The sequence below is a fragment of the Lissotriton vulgaris genome (assembly GCF_964263255.1).
Source record: "Lissotriton vulgaris chromosome 9 unlocalized genomic scaffold, aLisVul1.2 SUPER_9_unloc_2, whole genome shotgun sequence".
Lineage (NCBI taxonomy): Eukaryota > Metazoa > Chordata > Amphibia > Caudata > Salamandridae > Lissotriton > Lissotriton vulgaris.
Window position 1 is genome coordinate 2,302,465 of NW_028240617.1, and position 20,613 is coordinate 2,323,077.

At 45.1% G+C, this 20,613-nt stretch overlaps 1 protein-coding gene across 1 annotated transcript in view; it reads right to left on the reverse strand.

Moving 5' to 3' along the window:
* The window catches only part of LOC147672945 (uncharacterized protein C3orf20-like), a 160,709-nt gene that overhangs the window by 127,720 nt on the left and 12,376 nt on the right, over positions 1-20,613 (reverse strand). The window contains exons 3-5 of the mRNA XM_086947892.1: positions 16,862-16,981; positions 15,540-15,618; positions 1,741-1,977 (exon numbers count right to left, since the gene is read on the reverse strand). Coding sequence (XP_086804018.1) covers positions 1,741-1,977; positions 15,540-15,618; positions 16,862-16,981 — 436 coding nt within the window. The remainder of the gene's footprint in view (positions 1-1,740; positions 1,978-15,539; positions 15,619-16,861; positions 16,982-20,613) is intronic.

Genomic DNA, 20,613 nt, shown 5'->3' on the forward strand with positions numbered 1-20,613 from the left:
AACCGGATTGCCGGGCCCCCTTCATTTACTGAAGGGAGTGGGCCCCCCCGCACCGCGGGGCCTGCAGGGGCGTTTGTTACGCCCCTGCGGATTGCCAGGGCAGATCCCCTCCATATGTGAACAGAAGCAAACTATGGGGGTCATTAGGATCGCGGACGGACTTGAGTCCGTCCGCGACCCCAGAGCATGAGGGAACGTCCGCATGGGTTGCGGCGTTCCCTCTGTGCAGATAAGGATGTGACCGCCAGGGTGGCGGTCACATCCTCTATTTTCAACATTGCTGCGGGTGGAGCTTCAAGCTGCACCCGCAGCAATGTTAAAAATGCATGCACAGCATTTGCGTGCACAAAGTGGCAGGCACCGCGCGGTGCCTGCTGCATTGTGCACGCAAATACAGGGGGGTACCATAGGTACCCCCCATGTGCACCCCCCACCCCCCACTACACCTAGGGGGCCCGCAATGGGCCACTGCAGTGCAGTTACACATGCTTTTCCACGGCGGAAAAGCAGCCGCGGAAGAGCATGTTCCCAAGCACATCCTAATCTGGCTGACGGTGTCTAAGAGACACCATTCACCATTTTAGTGCTTTTCCGCCGCGGTTGTAAGCCAGCCGCGGCGGAAAAGCTGCGGACCTAAACCATGACCCACCAGCCATCCTAATGTGGCGGTGGGTCCTGGTGGGTCCGCAGAGGATTTTCCGCATCCTCCGGGCCGGCGGTGGCTTCCGCCGGCCCGGAGGATGCGGAAAGTCCTCCATCCTAATGACCCCCCAAGACTGGTTCTATACTTACAACGTGTAAGGGAGGCACAACTTGAGTCCTATGGCACTGCAAGCTCACAACCTACACCTGGGCATACCTGTCAGACTTAGGGCACCTTCCTGAACTTGTCTACTCTTACAAAGCACTTTCCCGCCCTAGTACACAACTGCTTTTCTTGCTTCTCCTCCCAATATTTCATGTCCTGGTGATGACCCTTCAACTGTAAAGGGGTTGAAACACTGTCAACACCTTGGACAATTAGACCAGGACTAATACTTCTTTGTCAAAACTAAGCTGGTTGGCTACATCTAATTTACCATGTACCAGCTAAAATCTCTGTCGCACCCTGATCTCTTGTCTATTTACATAAGTACATACTTGTAATCATTTCACTGCCACACTGTGTGAGCTTGTGCATACTATAAGCACTGCTCGTTTACCTGTTACTAAAGATTTTGAAGCAATCAAATATGTTTACTCTTATGTCTGAAGTAAGTTTTTAACTTTCCAAAATGTACAAAGCTTTCCTTGAAAGCTGTGACTGTCACAGTTTTTAATGGAGTACTCTTGGTATTGTGTTGTGAATTCCATTTTTAATAGAGCAAGTATAAGTTTTGAAATGCGCCCAGGTTGGGAATGGCATTGTTTGTGAATACAGAATAACATAATCCGTTGTAGATGTTTATAAATAAACCTGGACATTCCTGCCCTGTAACACCGCCTCCCTCTATCTGGGAGCAGATTTACTGAAGAACGAGTTCTTTTTTTAAAATTTAAATAGACATCCAGATTCTGTGAAACTCAAACATATATGTGTGCATGAAAATATTATCATTCGTGCTCCTCAGGTCAACTCAAGAGTGCAAAGGGCTCTGAGAATCAGACACACTATGAGGGTTCTATAAAACAGATAAATGCATACATTAATCAACAACACTGCACACATTCTGTCCATACATACACACCTCTGAAGGATACTAAATAAAAACGGCCCCATCGGGCAGCACCACTAGGAACTTGGGCATTTTATCCTTGCGAAGTGCTTTGGCCTTGGGGGCAGGCGCCATGTTGGCCTTTTTAGCATCCACTGGTTCAGGGCTCGCGGAAATTGCGTGTACCTTCGCTTTGCTGGTTGACTTGCGTTTTTCTACGTAATGTCGGAAAACCAAGGGCTTGACAAGGCCCCTGGCTGCGGAAGATTCCTTCTCTTCATCACTGAAAAGGAAGTAGGAGATAGTTAGGATCCACCTTTATTTATACATTCTCAAAATTCACATTCACTTTTCTTCATCTCAGACAAAGGTGGTTGACTTTATGGGATGGGTCATTATATAGGACCTGCGAGGAAGACATTTTACCCAGGATTTTAGGGTGCGAGAATGCACTGACAGTCTATTGGGAGGAGTAAATATCCACATAGGGATTTGTCACTGTCATATTATTCACACGGCAGACAGCTAGAAGGACCCACAGTGATACACAGCCACTCTCATATATGGTACATTTTTATACATTAAACACAACAGCTTGTTTGACCATCAGGTTTACAACTTCAGTCCAAAATATAAGATATGTATTAAGTCGTATCACTCAACGTCATGTTTGGAGTGAGATGCAAAAATAAGCCATGGTGTGAGAAGTCCCGACCTGTTTTTTTGTCTTTCACCATTAGTGCACCTTGAAAGCCTCTGTATAAATAATATTGCCTTTTTCAAAGGAAAGGAGAGGAGCACAGGGTCCTTATTAGAGACACCCTAGAAAAAGAACTTAAAAAATGCACCAGTGCCACAAGAAATGTGGTCACAGATTGTGCTGCTCACGAATGATTTTCACACTAGAAAATGTTCTCCTCTTTGGCTAAATTTGATGACAACACAAGATGGAGGAAAAGTGTATGAACACTATCCCGGGGGAGGGTGGTATATTCGTTTGGAGATCAAAACACTAAGGTGATGGGATGTAGGCACCCCAGTCAGACTGGGAAGAGATGAACCCAGGAGCCATTTGCATAGTTCTTCGTATGATTATGCACGCTGGGCAGGATTTTATGGGGAATCATATTTTGGAACTGTTTCTTATTGCTGGTGATGAGGAGTGAATACATGTAGTCCCAGATGCCTGAAAGGAAAATCTGATCGCAAAGGGGCAGATTCTCAGAATCTGCACCTTTGCGACTGGTATTTTTGCATTTGGGATTCATCATCCCAAATGCAAAAATCGCAATTTAAGGAATCTCTAAATTGAGATTCCTTAAATTGCAATTGCATTTAAGGAATCCCAAATTGAGATTCCTTAAATGCAATGCAACAAAGTAAAAAAAACAAGCGATTTCGCTAATAGGGGGAGCAAATTACCATGAAGTTGAACTTCATGGTAATTTGCAAAAACTTTAAAAAATGCACTTTTGTGCATTTTTCAAAGTTTCATGTTGCGCACACACATGCCCTTAGGGCATGTGCTAGCGCAACATATGTGGACAGATTAATTTCAGGGGTGCAACAGGGTGTCCTTTGAACGCCCCTGCACCCTTAAAATTGCATTCTCAATTTGCGATTCGCTAATTGCGAATCGCAAATTGAGAATGTCTTCCCATTCATTCCTATGGGCCTCTATGCCCATAGGAATGAATGGGGAGGTATTCCTTAATTGCGAGTCGCAATTTGCGAGTTGCAATTAGGGAATATTAAGAAATCGCAATTTCTTTTGCGATTTCTTCATGCATAGCATTTTGCTATTCCTTGTTAGCGAATCCTTATTTTTCGCTAATAAGGAATCGCAAAATGGATGCTTGATGCATCTGGGGGATAGTCAATAGTTTATTTTTATGTTTTGTGTGAATACATCTGAATGTATAGCTTTAGATGTTAAATAAGAAAAAAATGCTATATGTGTAAATCAGACGAAGCTACATGTTTGACTAACTTCACCTGGTGTAAATGGTCACAGCGAAAGGCATGAGGATTGAATCGTTGAAATAAGCTAACTATTGAATTTGTTGTATAGCATTTTAGGACCCTAGTGTAATTTTCCCGATTCATGCTCATATATAGGTATAAATCACCCTATCCTTATATAGGCATAGAAATCATAACCATATTAAGACATAGCTCATGCATTCCAAATACGGCATGGCTACTTCCACTAGTTCCGAAAATCCACAACGATTTCTTGGAAAAACTAGGCTTCAGCAGCTAGGGACTTCCTCTTGCTTGAATATTGATTTGTCCAAGAACTCATGGAGTTTTCAAATAACTGAGACTCTTTGATGACGTTATTATGTCTAACCTTACGTCAAACTCGGTACCTTCTGGTTATAAATATGCCCACAGATGCCCAAGCAAACACACAGTGGTTTGGAGCAGTTGGACTATCTACTTGCCCGACGCAACTCGCTACAGCAAGTGCCGAAGGAAGCCGACCCTCCAGCAGACACACTGAGGTAGACGCTGTCTTTTCTCTGGCCGAGAAATCCAGCTCCAGTGTTTCCAAGCTACCCTTGCGGGTTGTTGGGAAAACGAGTCCTGAGACAGAGAGATACCAGACCTCCTGCATTCTAAACCAAAGTACGGAGCTGATTAGACCCTAAGAGAAATCCTGGATAGATTCTTGGCAAAGAATACTAAACTTAAGCTACACCTCCCTTACTTCTTACCTCGTACTAGACTTAGGTTAGGTACATCGGGGTAGGCGTATTTTAGAAGCACCAGTTGAGTACTTTTAGTCTTTATTTATTAATGTATGTATTCCATGTATTTTATGGCTTAGAAACCATACCATGCTTTTACAGTATTATTTTATAATACTCTTCGTATTGTACTTTGCAACCAGTATTACGATTGTAGCAGTTAATTTCTTCTGCATGAGAAAGAAGACTGTTCAATAAATACCTTTTATTGAAAACGCCCGTCTCTCTATTTCTCTGTACCTCTGGTGAAACGAAGCATGCACGATTGACTGAGTGAAATATCTATCTATTGTTTCCGCGACTCTAGAGATATATTTCTTATTCTTGGGAAACAAAGTTGTCATGTTTATGCGGTTGTCAGAAACTAATCCCTTCTTGTGAGTTCGAGAAAGTTTCAAGTCACCTCTGAGCTAGCTGCCACTCACAATTAAGTTTAATATGTTCAATAGAGACCTAGTCGACATAAGTCCTACGTCTAATCTATAGGATATATTATTCCAATGCGCAGAGCCTATTGAGAATATAGGAACTACACTACAAATTGTTCTTGGACAAAAGGGAGTTTAAATCTTTTGCAAACACACACAATCGTCCTTTAAATAGAACAGACGTAATTTATAACAGGTACAAAACTCCTCATATTTTATTGGAGAAGGTCCTCGTGGAAAGAGTAGGGTCGGTCTCATTCTTGAACTAGTATGCTCTTGTTACTGAGAGTTTAGATACTTCTTCTTAAAAAAGCAGCGTCTCCTTCTTGAGAAGGCGAGGCCCCACTCTTAAGCAAATGATGACTTGCTTTTCAGACACTAAGAGAGGTCTGGTTCTTGCTTTGCAGACACCAAGAGAGGTCTGGTTCTTGCTTTTCAGACACCACTAGAGGTCTGGTTCTTGCTTTGCAGACCCAAGAGAGGTCTGGTTTGTGCTTTTCAGACCCAAGAGAGGTCTGGTTCTTGATTCTTAGACACTAAGAGAGGTCTGGTTCGTGCTTTACAGACACTAAGAGAGGTTTGGTTCTTGTTTTGCAGACACCAAGAGACGTCTGGTTCTTGCTTTGCAGACACCAAGAGAGGTCTGGTTCTTGCTTTGCAGACACCACTAGAGGTCTGGTTCTTGTTTTGCAGACCCAAGAGAGGTCGGGTTTGTGCTTTTCAGACCCAAGAGAGGTCTGGTTCTTGATTCTTAGACACTAAGAGAGGTCTGGTTCTTGCTTTGCAGACACCAAGAGAGGTCTGGTTCTTGCTTTGCAGACACCACTAGAGGTCTGGTTCTTGCTTTGCAGACCCAAGAGAGGTCGGGTGTGTGCTTTTCAGACCCAAGAGAGGTCTGGTTCTTGATTCTTAGACACTAACAGAGGTCTGGTTCGTGCTTTTCAGACCCGAGAGGTCTGGTTCTTGCTTTTCAGACCCTAGAGAGGTCTGGTTTTTGCTTTACAGACACCAAGAGACGTCTGGCTCTTGCTTTGCAGACACCAAGAGAGGTCTGGTTCTTGCTTTGCAGACACCACTAGAGGTCTGGTTCTTGCTTTGCAGACGCAAGAGAGGTCTGGTTCGTGCTTTTCAGACCCAAGAGAGGTCTGGTTTTTGCTTTGCAGACACCAAGAGAGGTCTGGTTCTTGCTTTGCAGACACCAAGAGAGGTCTGGTTCTTGCTTTGCAGACACCACTAGAGGTCTGGTTCTTGCTTTGCAGACCCAAGAGAGGTCGGGTTTGTGCTTTTCAGACCCAAGAGAGGTCTGGTTCTTGATTCTTAGACACTAAGAGAGGTCTGGTTCGTGCTTTTCAGACCCAAGAGAGGTCTGGTTCGTGCTTTTCAGACCCAAGAGAGGTCTGGTTTTTGCTTTGCAGACACCAAGAGACGTCCGGTTCTTGCTTTGCAGACACCAAGAGAGGTCTGGTTCTTGCTTTGCAGACACCACTAGAGGTCTGGTTCTTGCTTTGCAGACCCAAGAGAGGTCGGGTTTGTGCTTTTCAGACCCAAGAGAGGTCTGGTTCTTGATTTTTAGACACTAATAGAGGTCTGGTTCGTGCTTTTCAGACCCAAGAGAGGTCTGGTTTTTGCTTTGCAGACACCAAGAGACGTCTGGTTCTTGCTTTGCAGACACCAAGAGAGGTCTGGTTCTTGCTTTGCAGACACCACTAGAGGTCTGGTTCTTGCTTTGCAGACCCAAGAGAGGTCTGGTTCGTGCTTTTCAGACCCAAGAGAGGTCTGGTTTTTGCTTTGCAGACACCAAGAGAGGTCTGGTTCTTGCTTTGCAGACACCAAGAGTGGTCTGGTTCTTGCTTTGCAGACACCACTAGAGGTCTGGTTCTTGCTTTGCAGACCCAAGAGAGGTCGGGTTTGTGCTTTTCAGACCCAAGAGAGGTCTGGTTCTTGATTCTTAGACACTAAGAGAGGTCTGGTTCGTGCTTTTGAGACCCAAGAGAGGTCTGGTTCGTGCTTTTCAGACCCAAGAGAGGTCTGGTTTTTGCTTTGCAGACACCAAGAGACGTCTGGTTCTTGCTTTGCAGACACCAAGAGACGTCTGGTTCTTGCTTTGCAGACACCACTAGAGGTCTGGTTCTTGCTTTGCAGACCCAAGAGAGGTCGGGTTTGTGCTTTTCAGACCCAAGAGAGGTCTGGTTCTTGATTCTTAGACACTAAGAGAGGTCTGGTTCGTGCTTTTCAGACACTAAGAGAGGTTTGGTTCTTGTTTTGCAGACACCAAGAGACGTCTGGTTCTTGCTTTGCAGACACCAAGAGTGGTCTGGTTCTTGCTTTGCAGACACCACTAGAGGTCTGGTTCTTGCTTTGCAGACCCAAGAGAGGTCGGGTTTGTGCTTTTCAGACCCAAGAGAGGTCTGGTTCTTGATTCTTAGACACTAAGAGAGGTCTGGTTCTTGCTTTGCAGACACCAAGAGAGGTCTGGTTCTTGCTTTGCAGACACCACTGGAGGTCTGGTTCTTGCTTTGCAGACCCAAGAGAGGTCGGGTTTGTGCTTTTCAGACCCAAGAGAGGTCTGGTTCTTGATTCTTAGACACTAAGAGAGGTCTGGTTCGTGCTTTTCAGACCCGAGAGGTCTGGTTCTTGCTTTTCAGACCCTAGAGAGGTCTGGTTTTTGCTTTGCAGACACCAAGAGACGTCTGGTTCTTGCTTTGCAGACACCAAGAGAGGTCTGGTTCTTGCTTTGCAGACACCACTAGAGGTCTGGTTCTTGCTTTGCAGACCCAAGAGAGGTCTGGTTCGTGCTTTTCAGACCCAAGAGAGGTCTGGTTCTTGATTCTTAGACACTAAGAGAGGTCTGGTTCGTGCTTTTCAGACCCAAGAGAGGTCTGGTTCGTGCTTTTCAGACCCAAGAGAGGTCTGGTTTTTGCTTTGCAGACACCAAGAGATGTCTGGTTCTTGCTTTGCAGACACCAAGAGAGGTCTGGTTCTTGCTTTGCAGACACCACTAGAGGTCTGGTTCTTGCTTTGCAGACCCAAGAGAGGTCGGGTTTGTGCTTTTCAGACCCAAGAGAGGTCTGGTTCTTGATTCTTAGACACTAAGAGAGGTCTGGTTCGTGCTTTTCAGACCCAAGAGAGGTCTGGTTTTTGCTTTGCAGACACCAAGAGACGTCTGGTTCTTGCTTTCCAGACACCAAGAGAGGTCTGGTTCTTGCTTTGCAGACACCACTAGAGGTCTGGTTCTTGCTTTGCAGACCCAAGAGAGGTCTGGTTCATGCTTTTCAGACCCAAGAGAGGTCTGGTTTTTGCTTTGCAGACACCAAGAGAGGTCTGGTTCTTGCTTTGCAGACACCAAGAGAGGTCTGGTTCTTGCTTTGCAGACACCACTAGAGGTCTGGTTCTTGCTTTGCAGACCCAAGAGAGGTCGGGTTTGTGCTTTTCAGACCCAATAGAGGTCTGGTTCTTGATTCTTAGACACTAAGAGAGGTCTGGTTCGTGCTTTTCAGACCCAAGAGAGGTCTGGTTCGTGCTTTTCAGACCCAAGAGAGGTCTGGTTTTTGCTTTGCAGACACCAAGAGACGTCTGGTTCTTGCTTTGCAGACACCAAGAGAGGTCTGGTTCTTGCTTTGCAGACACCACTAGAGGTCTGGTTCTTGCTTTGCAGACCCAAGAGAGGTCGGGTTTGTGCTTTTCAGACCCAAGAGAGGTCTGGTTCTTGATTCTTAGACACTAAGAGAGGTCTGGTTCCTGCTTTTCAGACCCGAGAGGTCTGGTTCATGCTTTTCAGACCCTAGAGAGGTCTGGTTTTTGCTTTGCAGACACCAAGAGACGTCTGGTTCTTGCTTTGCAGACACCAAGAGAGGTCTGGTTCTTGCTTTGCAGACACCAAGAGAGGTCTGGTTCTTGCTTTTCAGACCCAAGAGAGGTCTGGTTCGTGCTTTTCAGACCCAAGAGAGGTCTGGTTTTTGCTTTGCAGACACCAAGAGAGGTCTGGTTCTTGCTTTGCAGACACCAAGAGAGGTCTGGTTCTTGCTTTGCAGACACCACTAGCGGTCTGGTTCTTGCTTTGCAGACCCAAGAGAGGTCGGGATTGTGCTTTTCAGACCCAAGAGAGGTCTGGTTCTTGATTCTTAGACACTAAGAGAGGTCTGGTTCGTGCTTTTCAGACCCAAGAGAGGTCTGGTTCGTGCTTTTCAGACCCAAGAGAGGTCTGGTTTTTGCTTTGCAGGCACCAAGAGACGTCTGGTTCTTGCTTTGCAGACACCAAGAGAGGTCTGGTTCTTGCTTTGCAGACACCACTAGAGGTCTGGTTCTTGCTTTGCAGACCCAAGAGAGGTCGGGTTTGTGCTTTTCAGACCCAAGAGAGGTCTGGTTCTTGATTCTTAGACACTAAGAGAGGTCTGGTTCGTGCTTTTCAGACCCAAGAGAGGTCTGGTTTTTGCTTTGCAGACACCAAGAGACGTCTGGTTCTTGCTTTGCAGACACCAAGAGAGGTCTGGTTCTTGCTTTGCAGACACCACTAGAGGTCTGGTTCTTGCTTTGCAGACCCAAGAGAGGTCTGGTTCGTGCTTTTCAGACCCAAGAGAGGTCTGGTTTTTGCTTTGCAGACACCAAGAGAGGTCTGGTTCTTGCTTTGCAGACACCAAGAGAGGTCTGGTTCTTGCTTTGCAGACACCACTAGAGGTCTGGTTCTTGCTTTGCAGACCCAAGAGAGGTCGGGTTTGTGCTTTTCAGACCCAAGAGAGGTCTGGTTCTTGATTCTTAGACACTAAGAGAGGTCTGGTTCGTGCTTTTCAGACCCAAGAGAGGTCTGGTTCGTGCTTTTCAGACCCAAGAGAGGTCTGGTTTTTGCTTTGCAGACACCAAGAGACGTCTGGTTCTTGCTTTGCAGACACCAAGAGAGGTCTGGTTCTTGCTTTGCAGACACCACTAGAAGTCTGGTTCTTGCTTTGCAGACCCAAGAGAGGTCGGGTTTGTGCTTTTCAGACCCAAGAGAGGTCTGGTTCTTGATTCTTAGACACCAAGAGAGGTCTGGTTCTTGATTCTTAGACACTAAGAGAGGTCTGGTTCGTGCTTTTCAGACCCAAGAGAGGTCTGGTTTTTGCTTTGCAGACACCAAGAGACGTCTGGTTCTTGCTTTGCAGACACCAAGAGAGGTCTGGTTCTTGCTTTGCAGACACCAGTAGAGGTCTGGTTCTTGCTTTGCAGACCCAAGAGAGGTCGGGTTTGTGCTTTTCAGACCCAAGAGAGGTCTGGTTCTTGATTCTTAGACACTAAGAGAGGTCTAGTTCTTGCTTTTCAGACCCTAGAGAGGTCTGGTTCTTACTTTTTAGACCCATGAGAGGTCTGGTTCTTGCTTCTTAGACACTAAGAGAGGTCTGCCCAACTCTTGAGAGCATTAGAGGGTAGGGTCTGATTGATTCTTGACAAGCCAATTTCGACTTCCTGAGATGAGGAGCTTGAGGCTTGATTCTAAAGAGAGTGAGGTCTGTTCCTTCAAAAGGTGTAGCCTTCTACTTAGTAAGAGTTCTCAGGACCAAAAACATGAGGTGTTACTTTTGGGAGCAAGCTGTCTTTCTGAAGAGGTGGGGGGGGGGGCACATCCTCCCATAGTAAAGCCTCATCTTTGAGAGGTTGAGGTCTCATTCTTGCGGATAAGATTTCGGTCTCAACTGTGATGTCTCACTGTCAAAGAGAAGTCATGCTCAAGAAGTTGTCTTCTGAAGGTTTTGCTTTTCAGGTGTGGTAGTATCATCTTCCTAGGGAAAATGCAAAAGTATTCTGGAGAAACAGATGCTGCTTTCTTCTGAATAAGTGCAGTCGAACTCCTTAGAGTGTAGCAAAACCAAGAACTTTGAGACACGTAGATTGATAAAATCGCATGTGTATGTACACAAAGAGATAGACACCCAGAGAAACAGACACACACTTGCACAACAAGGAATGCACAATTATAAAAGGAATACTTTACCTTTCCCGGGTATGATTTTCAAGTCTCCCAAGGGCCCAGACACAAACACACACACTGAGCTTTTGTCTTTCCCAAACACTCCCTTTCAAACTGATTTCTTACTGTAAAAAATATACATGGATACTAAATGCCACATAAACAAGCAAACAAAACTGCACACCTTAATGTACCCAACAATGCTTCACAATACTGGCACCTCAACAACACTCACCACACCCTACACCAGCTAAATGTGTTTCTAAACTGGATTTTCATCCTAACACCTAACTATCCCAGGAGACCCAGGTCTCCAAAGCTGCCAGCTCTTCCTTTTCCACCTGAAGATGATGGGGAAACCTCTTCCATTCATTGGTCCTCAGTGTCAAATCCCTTAGACCAATCAGGTCTTCCCTCTGGCAGTGGCGGCCATCTTGAGGCACACCTCCTTCAGCCAGTTCAAAGAACAGCCACCAGGCTCATTTGTGGGCTATCCAGATGTGAGCATACCATCCAGGTACTTGCATGATTAAGCAGAGACGTTTTAAGGCATGGGCAAAGTGGGCTCTGGCCTGGGGGCCCTTGATAGAGCCAGCTTTGTTCTGCAGATTCTTTCCCAGATGGCCTTGAATAATTCTTAAAAAGATTGTTTTAATTACCATATGCCTTTAATTTATTTTTAATGTGGGAGAATCTATTACAGTCATATTGCAGAGAAATGTAGTATTTAAGTTTCATGCAACATCCCAGAGAAAAGTTTTTTTAGATCAAAACAAGACATAGTATGCGATAAATGGGAGGGTATCACTGAGATTCTTTGCAGTTATATTGGTGAGCTGCGGCCGTGCTTCAATACTGAAAACACATGTCACTATCCCTGAATATTAGACGTAAACATATTTAGAATGTACACGAGTGTGCATGTGCCTTGTCAGAGACCTGGCCAAACGGGGAATGAAAGAGCTGAAATTGGATCATAAATTCAAAGCTGTTCCAAAATGGGGCCCGCAAAATACTTTTGGCCCAGGGTCCCCAAAATCTTTACGATGTCCCTGGATTAAGCTTATTGGTTATTAGACTCAAGGTCAACTTCAAGGCTATGTCGATAATCCAGAAGGGTAGGCAGTCGATGCCACCTGCACAGTATTATGGGAAGCCACATCCAGACAGCTTTTTCAGCATCAGCAGAAAAGGAATTCTGAAAAGTAGTTTATGTCCTTTAATGTAGTTTAGTTAAGGATAGTTTCTGGACCACATTTGCCCAAGCCCTTCCTAATTTGATTGGTGGGGCCTCTTCTGGTCTTCTGTTTTGTTTGCTATTTATGTATTATTCCTCTATGGGTTGTTGTATTGCTTGTTTCTACACTGCCAAGAAGCATTGCATTTGCCACACGAAATAAATACAAGTAACTTAACAGAATATAACCACTCACATAATGAGTACTCCAGTGTCTGCTTGAATGAAAGCAACATTGAAGAAATGTATCACTTTGTAATGCTCCTTTGATTTCCCATCTTCAAATGTCACAACTGAGACTGTGAGAGGAGGCAGTGGACTAATGGTCCATGACTGCTGTCAGCAGTGGCGGGTCTTCCACTAAGGCGGAGGAGCGTTGCCCCACTGAACAAAAGGAATAATGATAATAACGTATCGTTATTATCATGTTAGTTTTCCAATTGTAGTCAGTGGCTCTCGGGCGGGGGTGGCCAGAGTAGGAAGAGAAGTAGTTTGCACTCCTTAAGTGTGCAGGACAGCTTGGACGGTCCTTTAGGGCCGGCCCAACAGTCCTGCAAGCTTTGAGTCTTCCCCACCAGACTGCATTACACAGCCTGGTGAGGAACATGCAAAGCCTGCCAGTCCCTGTCTGAGCACCAGACCAATCACAACACTACTTTGCAGTGTTGTGATTCGCTCAGGGGAGCCTGGGAGCCCCGGTGCTCCCTGTTGCCGGACTGCAGGAATAAGGAAGATGACAAGGATGTAGGGAATGCGGCAGTCGGCTGTTAAAGGTGTATTTTTTTCCACCACACCCTCTTCCCGCCCACCCCACCACCCGGGTCCGGATCTGGTAGCAGCTGCTACTGGTTGGTAGCCACATAGATCTAACACGGTCTGTGCACAGGATGGCAGAGGTGAGGTAGGGTTGAGAAACAAATATCGGGTCCCAATCCATAAAAACAAATGTAAATTTCAACACTTGAAACTAAGCATTGGGTGTAGATTCATGGGAGGTGTTTAAATGTATTTCTTGGTAGTTGGGTCTGTGGGCCCTGAGTTGGGTCTGCTGTGTCTGTATTCATTTCACTCAGAGGTTTTAACATTTTCATTTTCTGGCTCAGGGACTTACGTATATAGTATAGTAGTACATCTGCACCCTCAGAAATACTCCTTGAATAGGCACAAATGTACTATGATTCGGAAAGCACAAACATTGGCAATAGTAAGCTTGGAAAGCTGCGCCAGTCTCTGGTTTCCAAGGGTACTCCTGGCAATCAAACACTCAAAAGGGGTTGTATTACAAAGGCACGCATGGCTATACCACACCCGCGTCTTAACTTCGCATTCCTTTACCATGTATGCCTTTACCACGCATTTTTGTTGTAAAGGCATGAATGGTAAGGGAGTGTGTTTGGTTAAGGTTCGGCACTACTCCGTCCCCGTGCCCCACCCTAAGCCCTAAAATTCGAATCCCCTACGTCACTCCTCCCGCCCTGAGGCCTAAACCTGCCCTGCTCTTAAAACTACCCCTTCCCATCCCCCTGCCCTGAGGCTCAAATCCATGCCTCTTACCATAACTACCCCGCCCCACACCTTAAGCCCTAAAATGTTAGCCCCCTACTTTGCCCCCCCCAGCCCTGAGGCCTAAACCCGACCAGCCCTTAAAACTACCCCTTCCCTTCCCCCTGCCCTGAAGCCTAAAACCATGCCTCTTACCATATACTACTTGCCCCGTGCTGTCCCTTAAAGTACCCCGACCCCCTTCCCTCGCCCAGAGCCCCAAAAACCTCCCCCTTTCCAAAACGACCCCAATCCCTTCCACTGCCCTGAGGCCTAAAACCCTGCCCCGAATTAAAAAAACAACCCCAATTTCCCCCCACCCTGAGTCCTAAAACCGCACCGACTCCTAAAACCTCCCCACCTAAACCCAGCCCTTAAAACTATTTCGACCCCCACCTGACCCCTAAAAGCTTGCCCCCTTTCCAAAAGTACCTTGCCCTAACCCCTAAAAGCAACATCCACCCCTAAAAAATACTCCTCCCCAACCTGGCTGCAGCCCCACTTACCTGTTCCTCATCTGGAGCTTCCTGTTCTGATGGTTCTCTGCCCATCCTAAACAGTAGAGAGCCCTCTGCCTTAACCACGCCTCTGTGAGGTTAACACAGATGCGTTGTTCAGGCAAGCATGGTTACGCTCGAGGTGACCCGGAATGTGTAGCTCTGCCCGAGTAGTTCTGGGCATTCCCTCTCAAAAGGTAATGGGACAAATGCTTGCAATTAGTATAACCTCTGGCAATCACTCGAGGTAGCATTCCAACCCATCTTTTTTGCCCACTGTGCCACTCTAGACAGAGGCCCACCCTTATGCAGATCAGCACTGACCCTGTTGCCCACAAGAACCGTCCATTGCAAACGTTGCCCACTTTATCCATTCCCCATGCAACCATCTGCTTTTTAGTTGGAAATTTGAGATTCTTAACCCCACCCCACGAATCTTCCTGCCTAAGCTACCCCCCTGCTAAGCATAATATGACCTTCATTTATTCTTTTTTTTTCTTAGGTGTTGCTCTTTCCTCACCAAGGGTTGTAGGAAAAAGATACACTCCTGGAAAAACATGCATGCCCTTATTTACTTTTTCAAACACGTTTTTATTGTAAGTGCATCTCCTTCGTAAATCAAGAAATGTGGTAAGGAACCTAATAAAAACCAAATAAATTAAAACAACAATCAAAAGGTAAAGTGAAATTCTTCAGATTGGTATGCCCTACTGATGCAAACTCTAGGTATATATATCTGTAAATCTATGTTTTGTCAAATTTGACATACAACAGGTTTACTTTTTAATTCCAGTTACATGAATGCCTTACTACATGGTTTAAAAGCATGCTTAAGCCGGAGACATATATTAGTTATTCAAATGAGAGTACGTTAATATCAGGCAAACCTGTAATGAGCAGATATTGCATATACTGCAATGTGCACTTTAAGGCAGAGGGCTCCATTAACACACCAGACATTCTATGAATGCAAATGACTGGATGGGTGGGGGATGCTCTTAGTTCATTCATTGGGATTCACAAACTGGGTTCTATATTGTGAAATATATGCTGGGAAGTCACTGATCCATTGAAGTACAAACTCCAAAGATGTTGTCATGGGGGGGGTGGGCCTTTAATGTGGAGATGGGGGTTGGGCCCTAAGGTGGAGATGCTACAGTCAGGGGCATATCTAATGTGGGGCACAATCATAGAACAGAGCTTAGTGGCAAAGTCTGGGCCACAATTAGTCCAGAAAGTGCAGAAGTAGTGGTGCATGTTAGTTTTAGAGGCAGAGCTTAGCTAGGGGACAGTGACCATCAGTCAATTTAGCATTTGGCATTAGCAGGATAATTTCTATACTCATTCCAGGGGCAGGTGTATTTAGTATGTTGTGTAAATGGTAGGCAATGTCAGGCCAGCAAAAGTTGGTAATTGGTGACTAAAACAGAAAGGAAAATAGAAAACCCACATGTGTCGGATAAGTTCTCGCATCTTGTTCTTGGTCCACGTGATCATGGCGTCACGTTCACGGTTGGGCGGAAGAAAACCTGAAATGCAAAGCAAGAAAAAAAATACTTCACCATTCTCTCCAGACATGGTCATCCTTTGATAGCACCTCTTCCCCATAGAACAACACATTGTTGTAATGGAGAGATCAACATTGTTGAGTCTTTGGTCTTGCTCTAGTTATCCCTCTTCTTTCCCAACACTGCTTGGTCCAACAGGTAAACAACAGTGATCCCTCTGGTTAAGTGGTTGAACAGAGACTTTCCAGTCACACATGTGGAAGAGTGTCCACCTACAGACACCACAGTGATACCATGGCTATGCGGCGTTGTCACAGGCACCATAGTGATGCCTGTGGCTGGGTGGCAGACCACATATACCACGGTAGTCATTCTGGATAGGAAGCAGACAGACAAAACACACTGTGGATATTTAGGCATAGAGGTAGACAAACCTCCATAGTTGAGACACAGTATTGGCACCTCTGAGTGAGCCAAAGCTGGTAAACATCAGAGAAAAAACTGACTGTGGCTGACAGGTCTTCAGCAGAAATCACAGGACCACAGCACAGTGAAAATAGACCTCAGGCACCATAAGTACCTCAAAGTGATGAGCAGGCCACAGACACAATGCAAATTACTAGGAATGCGTAACAAGGAGGCAGGCAGCAGACATTACTGCAACATCACCGGCTATAAGACACAACACCATGCAGTCACAACAAGAGTGATATACTACACTACAGTGACAATTCAGGCTGTCAGACCCAACCATAGGCTCACCGACAGAGCCATAGACCACATGGTCTGTCTGTGAGACAGATGTTACATATAGTAATACTTGTGGCCAAGAGACAAAACTTGGTAGAGTGGAGGATACCCACTTAATTATGAGCTCTCTTATCGAACCAAAGTGGTTTATTTCCTAATCCTCAGACTTTGCACTAATGTGAGAGCCTGATTTTGGGATTGGGGATAACATAAATTCTCCTAATTTATAGAGGGTTCTTTAAACATGGAGCAGAATTACTGGCTGATTTTTATTCTGAATAGTATCCCCCTCTGATAGATGACATTTAGCTGTTGGGTCTCTTCTGTTTTTAACATTTTCTTCGGACTCTGGAGGACTTTATTTACCACCAAACTCTCAATGAACCCAGAATATTTAAACTTGGATCTTGCTCCTTGGTAACCCCAGCATTTACCACTGAGCATGTGCGAAGTGGGATAATAACTCAGCACAATGCACAAGACTGGTGGATGTCCTATAAATCTAATAACTTACAAGGCGTAATTTCCTTGGGCACTGAGTTTGTGAGTGAAAAGCTGAGACAGGAGCCGGCTGCTTGATGTATCAGCTGGACATTGGAGCTGACCATTTCAGGCGTTCGGAGAGGAGGCGTACCTGCATTGGTAAAGAATATACCTTGGTTAGAAGTGAAATACCTTGGGAGTAGATGTCACAAGTGAGAAATCTGACTCAATTAACCCTCCATGCATTAAAGAGTGAATTTATATTTTCACAAATGTAATGATAGGAAATTCCTGCTTTTGCTAAAGGCATAAAGATGACTAAGAATACATCCACTTACCCTTTCTACCTCTCAGGAACAAAATAATGGGGATCTAAAGCACACAACTAGAACAGCAAGTGACATCAAGTGGTCCACAAAGATTTAGAGATGAGGCGATCTGATTTACTGTTGCAGCACTTCTGACTTACTGCCAGAAGGATGACTGCAAAAGAAAGTCAAAGCAAAATCTTTGTTAATCAAACCCTGTATCTTGTCGCTGCCAAAATGGGAATCATGCAAAAAGACAGTTCAACATGCCCCAAACTCAGGCATTTGTAGCATGTAACAGTATTGATGTCTATGTTCTATACCGATGAAAAAATTAATAACAGCAACAACATAATAATAATAATAATAATAATAATAATAATAATAATAATAATAATAATAATAATAATAATAATAATAATAATGATAATAATAAATAGAATTATAGATGCGTCTTAGACCCGTCAGACTTAGGTGGGGTTCACCAAACCTTTTGTCTTCCTCCTCCAGTTTTGCTGATCTCGTTTTTGCTGGTCATAAGACTCTGCACACTTTACCACGGCTAACCAATGCTTAAGTGCTTGTGCTCACTCCTTAAAACCTGGTAAAATTGGCTTATACCCAATTGGCAAATTGAATTTACTTATAAATCCCTAGTAAGATTGTACAACATGTTGATGAGTGGTGTTACCCCGAAACCGGGCCCAGGATGCTTGTTTTCCATCCTAGGAAGACCTGGCTTGGTAGTTCGGGCTGGACTTTTCCCATGAGGCACAGGGTCAAGACTGATTTGCACATAGCTGGGTCTGAACGGGGGTGACGAAGTACGCTAAAGAACGATGATGAATTCAACCCAGATCAATGACTGGGGGTCTGAAAAGTTTCAGTGCTTCGTCCATCATTTCCTTGTGTTAACATGTGCTCAGGGCCTGTAAATTAAATGTTCCTAGTCGGCCTACTGCACTGATTGTGCTCTTTAAACAAGTCTCATGTCTGCCATTGCAGCCTGTGTGTTCAGTTTAACTGTCATGTCGACCAGGAAAAATAAACCTTTTTCCAGGCCTAAGCCTTTCTTTTAAATACATATAAGTCAGCCCTAGGGTAGGCTCTGGAAGGCCCAGAGGACAGGCTGCAGGGTATTTAAAAGGTAGGACATGTACATTTAAGTTCTACATGCCCTGGTAGTTGAAAACTCTTACATTTGTTTTTCACTACTGCAAGGCCTACCTCTCTGACAGCATACCATTGGAGTATCCTTATTACATTGTATAAGTGTGATTTCCAAATGAGAGCAAGTATCAGTTTCACTTTTGGTGTCTCTGGAATCCTAATTTAAAATCCTAACTTATATTGAAGTCAGATTTCAAAGTACAATTTGGAAAATGCCACTTTTAGAAAGTTAACATTTTTCTGCCTTAGCCATTTTGTGCAGTTAGTCTGTCCCTGTTTTACATGACTGGGTGTAGTTGACAGTTGGGCTTGGAATATTCCTCCTAGAAAGCCACACACAATAGGGATATTAGGTGTGCCTGGATGGACCATCGCTGGCAAGATGGGAGGGAGGAACTTGGCAAAGCCCCACTTACACTTGAATAAGCTGTGTCCTGCATCCACACAAAGGGCTGCATACTGTAGCAAGTCTGGGGCCAGGTAAGGGAAGGGAATATGCATGTGGACATCAAAGGGAAAACTCTAGAGGTTTCTCCCCCACTTCACAGGCTCAACTGGGTATAAATACTGGACCTTAGACACCAACTCTTCAGTACACTTCTGTACCTGTAGATACTCTGCCAGGAAAAAGGACTGCTGTGCTGCCACAAGGACTGTCACTTTGCTGTACTGCTCCTGTGAAGAAACTGCTGCACTTCTGAGCTGATCTGCTGCCTGCTGCTTCTTGCCTGGGTGAGAAGAGAACTGGACCTGCAACATCATCCTTGAACCCAGGACACCAGAGGGACTCCAAGGGCTCGTCTGTTGGGCTCCTGATATGAGCCTCATGAACATAAAAGGATCATCAAAATCCTGCCCCTGGATCCAGCTGTATTGTTTTTGTGCCCCCAAGTGGTGCCCCTCAGATCTTGGACCCTGGATGTGGCTCGAGGGAGCTGAATTCAAGCTTTTGGGCTCTTTGCAGTCCCAATGTGCCTGTTCGCACAGAGAACTTGCCACTCGCACTGCTATTCAGTGTGAAGCTCTGGCAGCCACCTTTTTTACACTACAGTATCGAATGCCAGCCGGGGACCACCAACGCGAAACTCCAGCAAGGCCTGCCTGTGACACTGGCGACCTCTTCGCGCCACACAGACAGCCTCCCGTGATGCACTCCCTGCTCCTCACGCCCCCCTCCATTGCGAGTGGGACTCTTGCCACATATTTGAGAAGGTACATTTCAGCAGGCACAACCTGGTGATTGCATAGGGTTGAAAGGGTTTGACGTGGTCCTTCGTGGCCAGATATCCAGAGTTGGCGCTTTGTGCTTTTTGGCACTATTTCCTCTAAAATCTTTACACATTCATAACTCTGATTCTACTGATTAGATTGTTGTGGTTTTGCCCTTGTTTTATTTATTATAGTTTGCGCTATTGTTTTAAATTGTGTAGGATCATTTTGTCATATGTTTTGACTGTGTTATTGATTGACTCTGACTTAAGCCTGACAGTTCTATGCCAAGCTACCCAAGGGTTGAGCAGAGGTTAATTTAGGGCTTGCTTGTGACTTCATCCTGAGGAGAGCTGTAGTATCTGTTGCAGAAGGGCCACCCCCTCAAACAAAAAACACATTTCTTACAATGGGTAACTGTGAGTTAGCGGGATGTTTTTCACCGAAGACAACGAGAGCCTGAGGTTCATCAGAGATGTCATTAAGTATGTCATTGAAGATTTCATGAGCAATGTAAAATATGACTTCATAAGCAGTGTATGGTGGAGGCACAAGTTATAGGTAGCTCAGTAACTATAACTGGTGACTTTCAGTGTTTGTTTTATTCTAAAACGTCAAGTTCCCACAAAAGTAGTGACTACTGAGCCACTTACCTGAGATGTAATGACCTACAGCAATGCATGCATGTGCAAAGGCCATTTTGGAATGTTTTTTCTTCCTTTCTGATGGGTGGATGATCTTCTTGGCTTTGCCAATGCTTTTGTTGAATTCAACAAACATTAGCAAAGCCAAAAGCAGACAACACAATGCTCAGTAGTGAATAGTGGTAGAGGTTTGCAATCGGCCATGTTCTGGACCAGGGGAAGAGATAGAGAACTGTGGACAGAGAGAAATGGACAACAGTAGAGAGGCTACCACAATAGTCTACTGAATTTCTCATGTAACATGACACAAAGTGCCATGGCTTAAGGACAAGCCGCACAGTGGCAACTCCTAAAACTGTCAAAAGCCAATGGCTGAGGAGGCTTACCATAGTCCACTCTCTGTTACTGCAAGTGTCTGTAGCAAGGCCTAACAGGAAATCCTTTGCACAGTC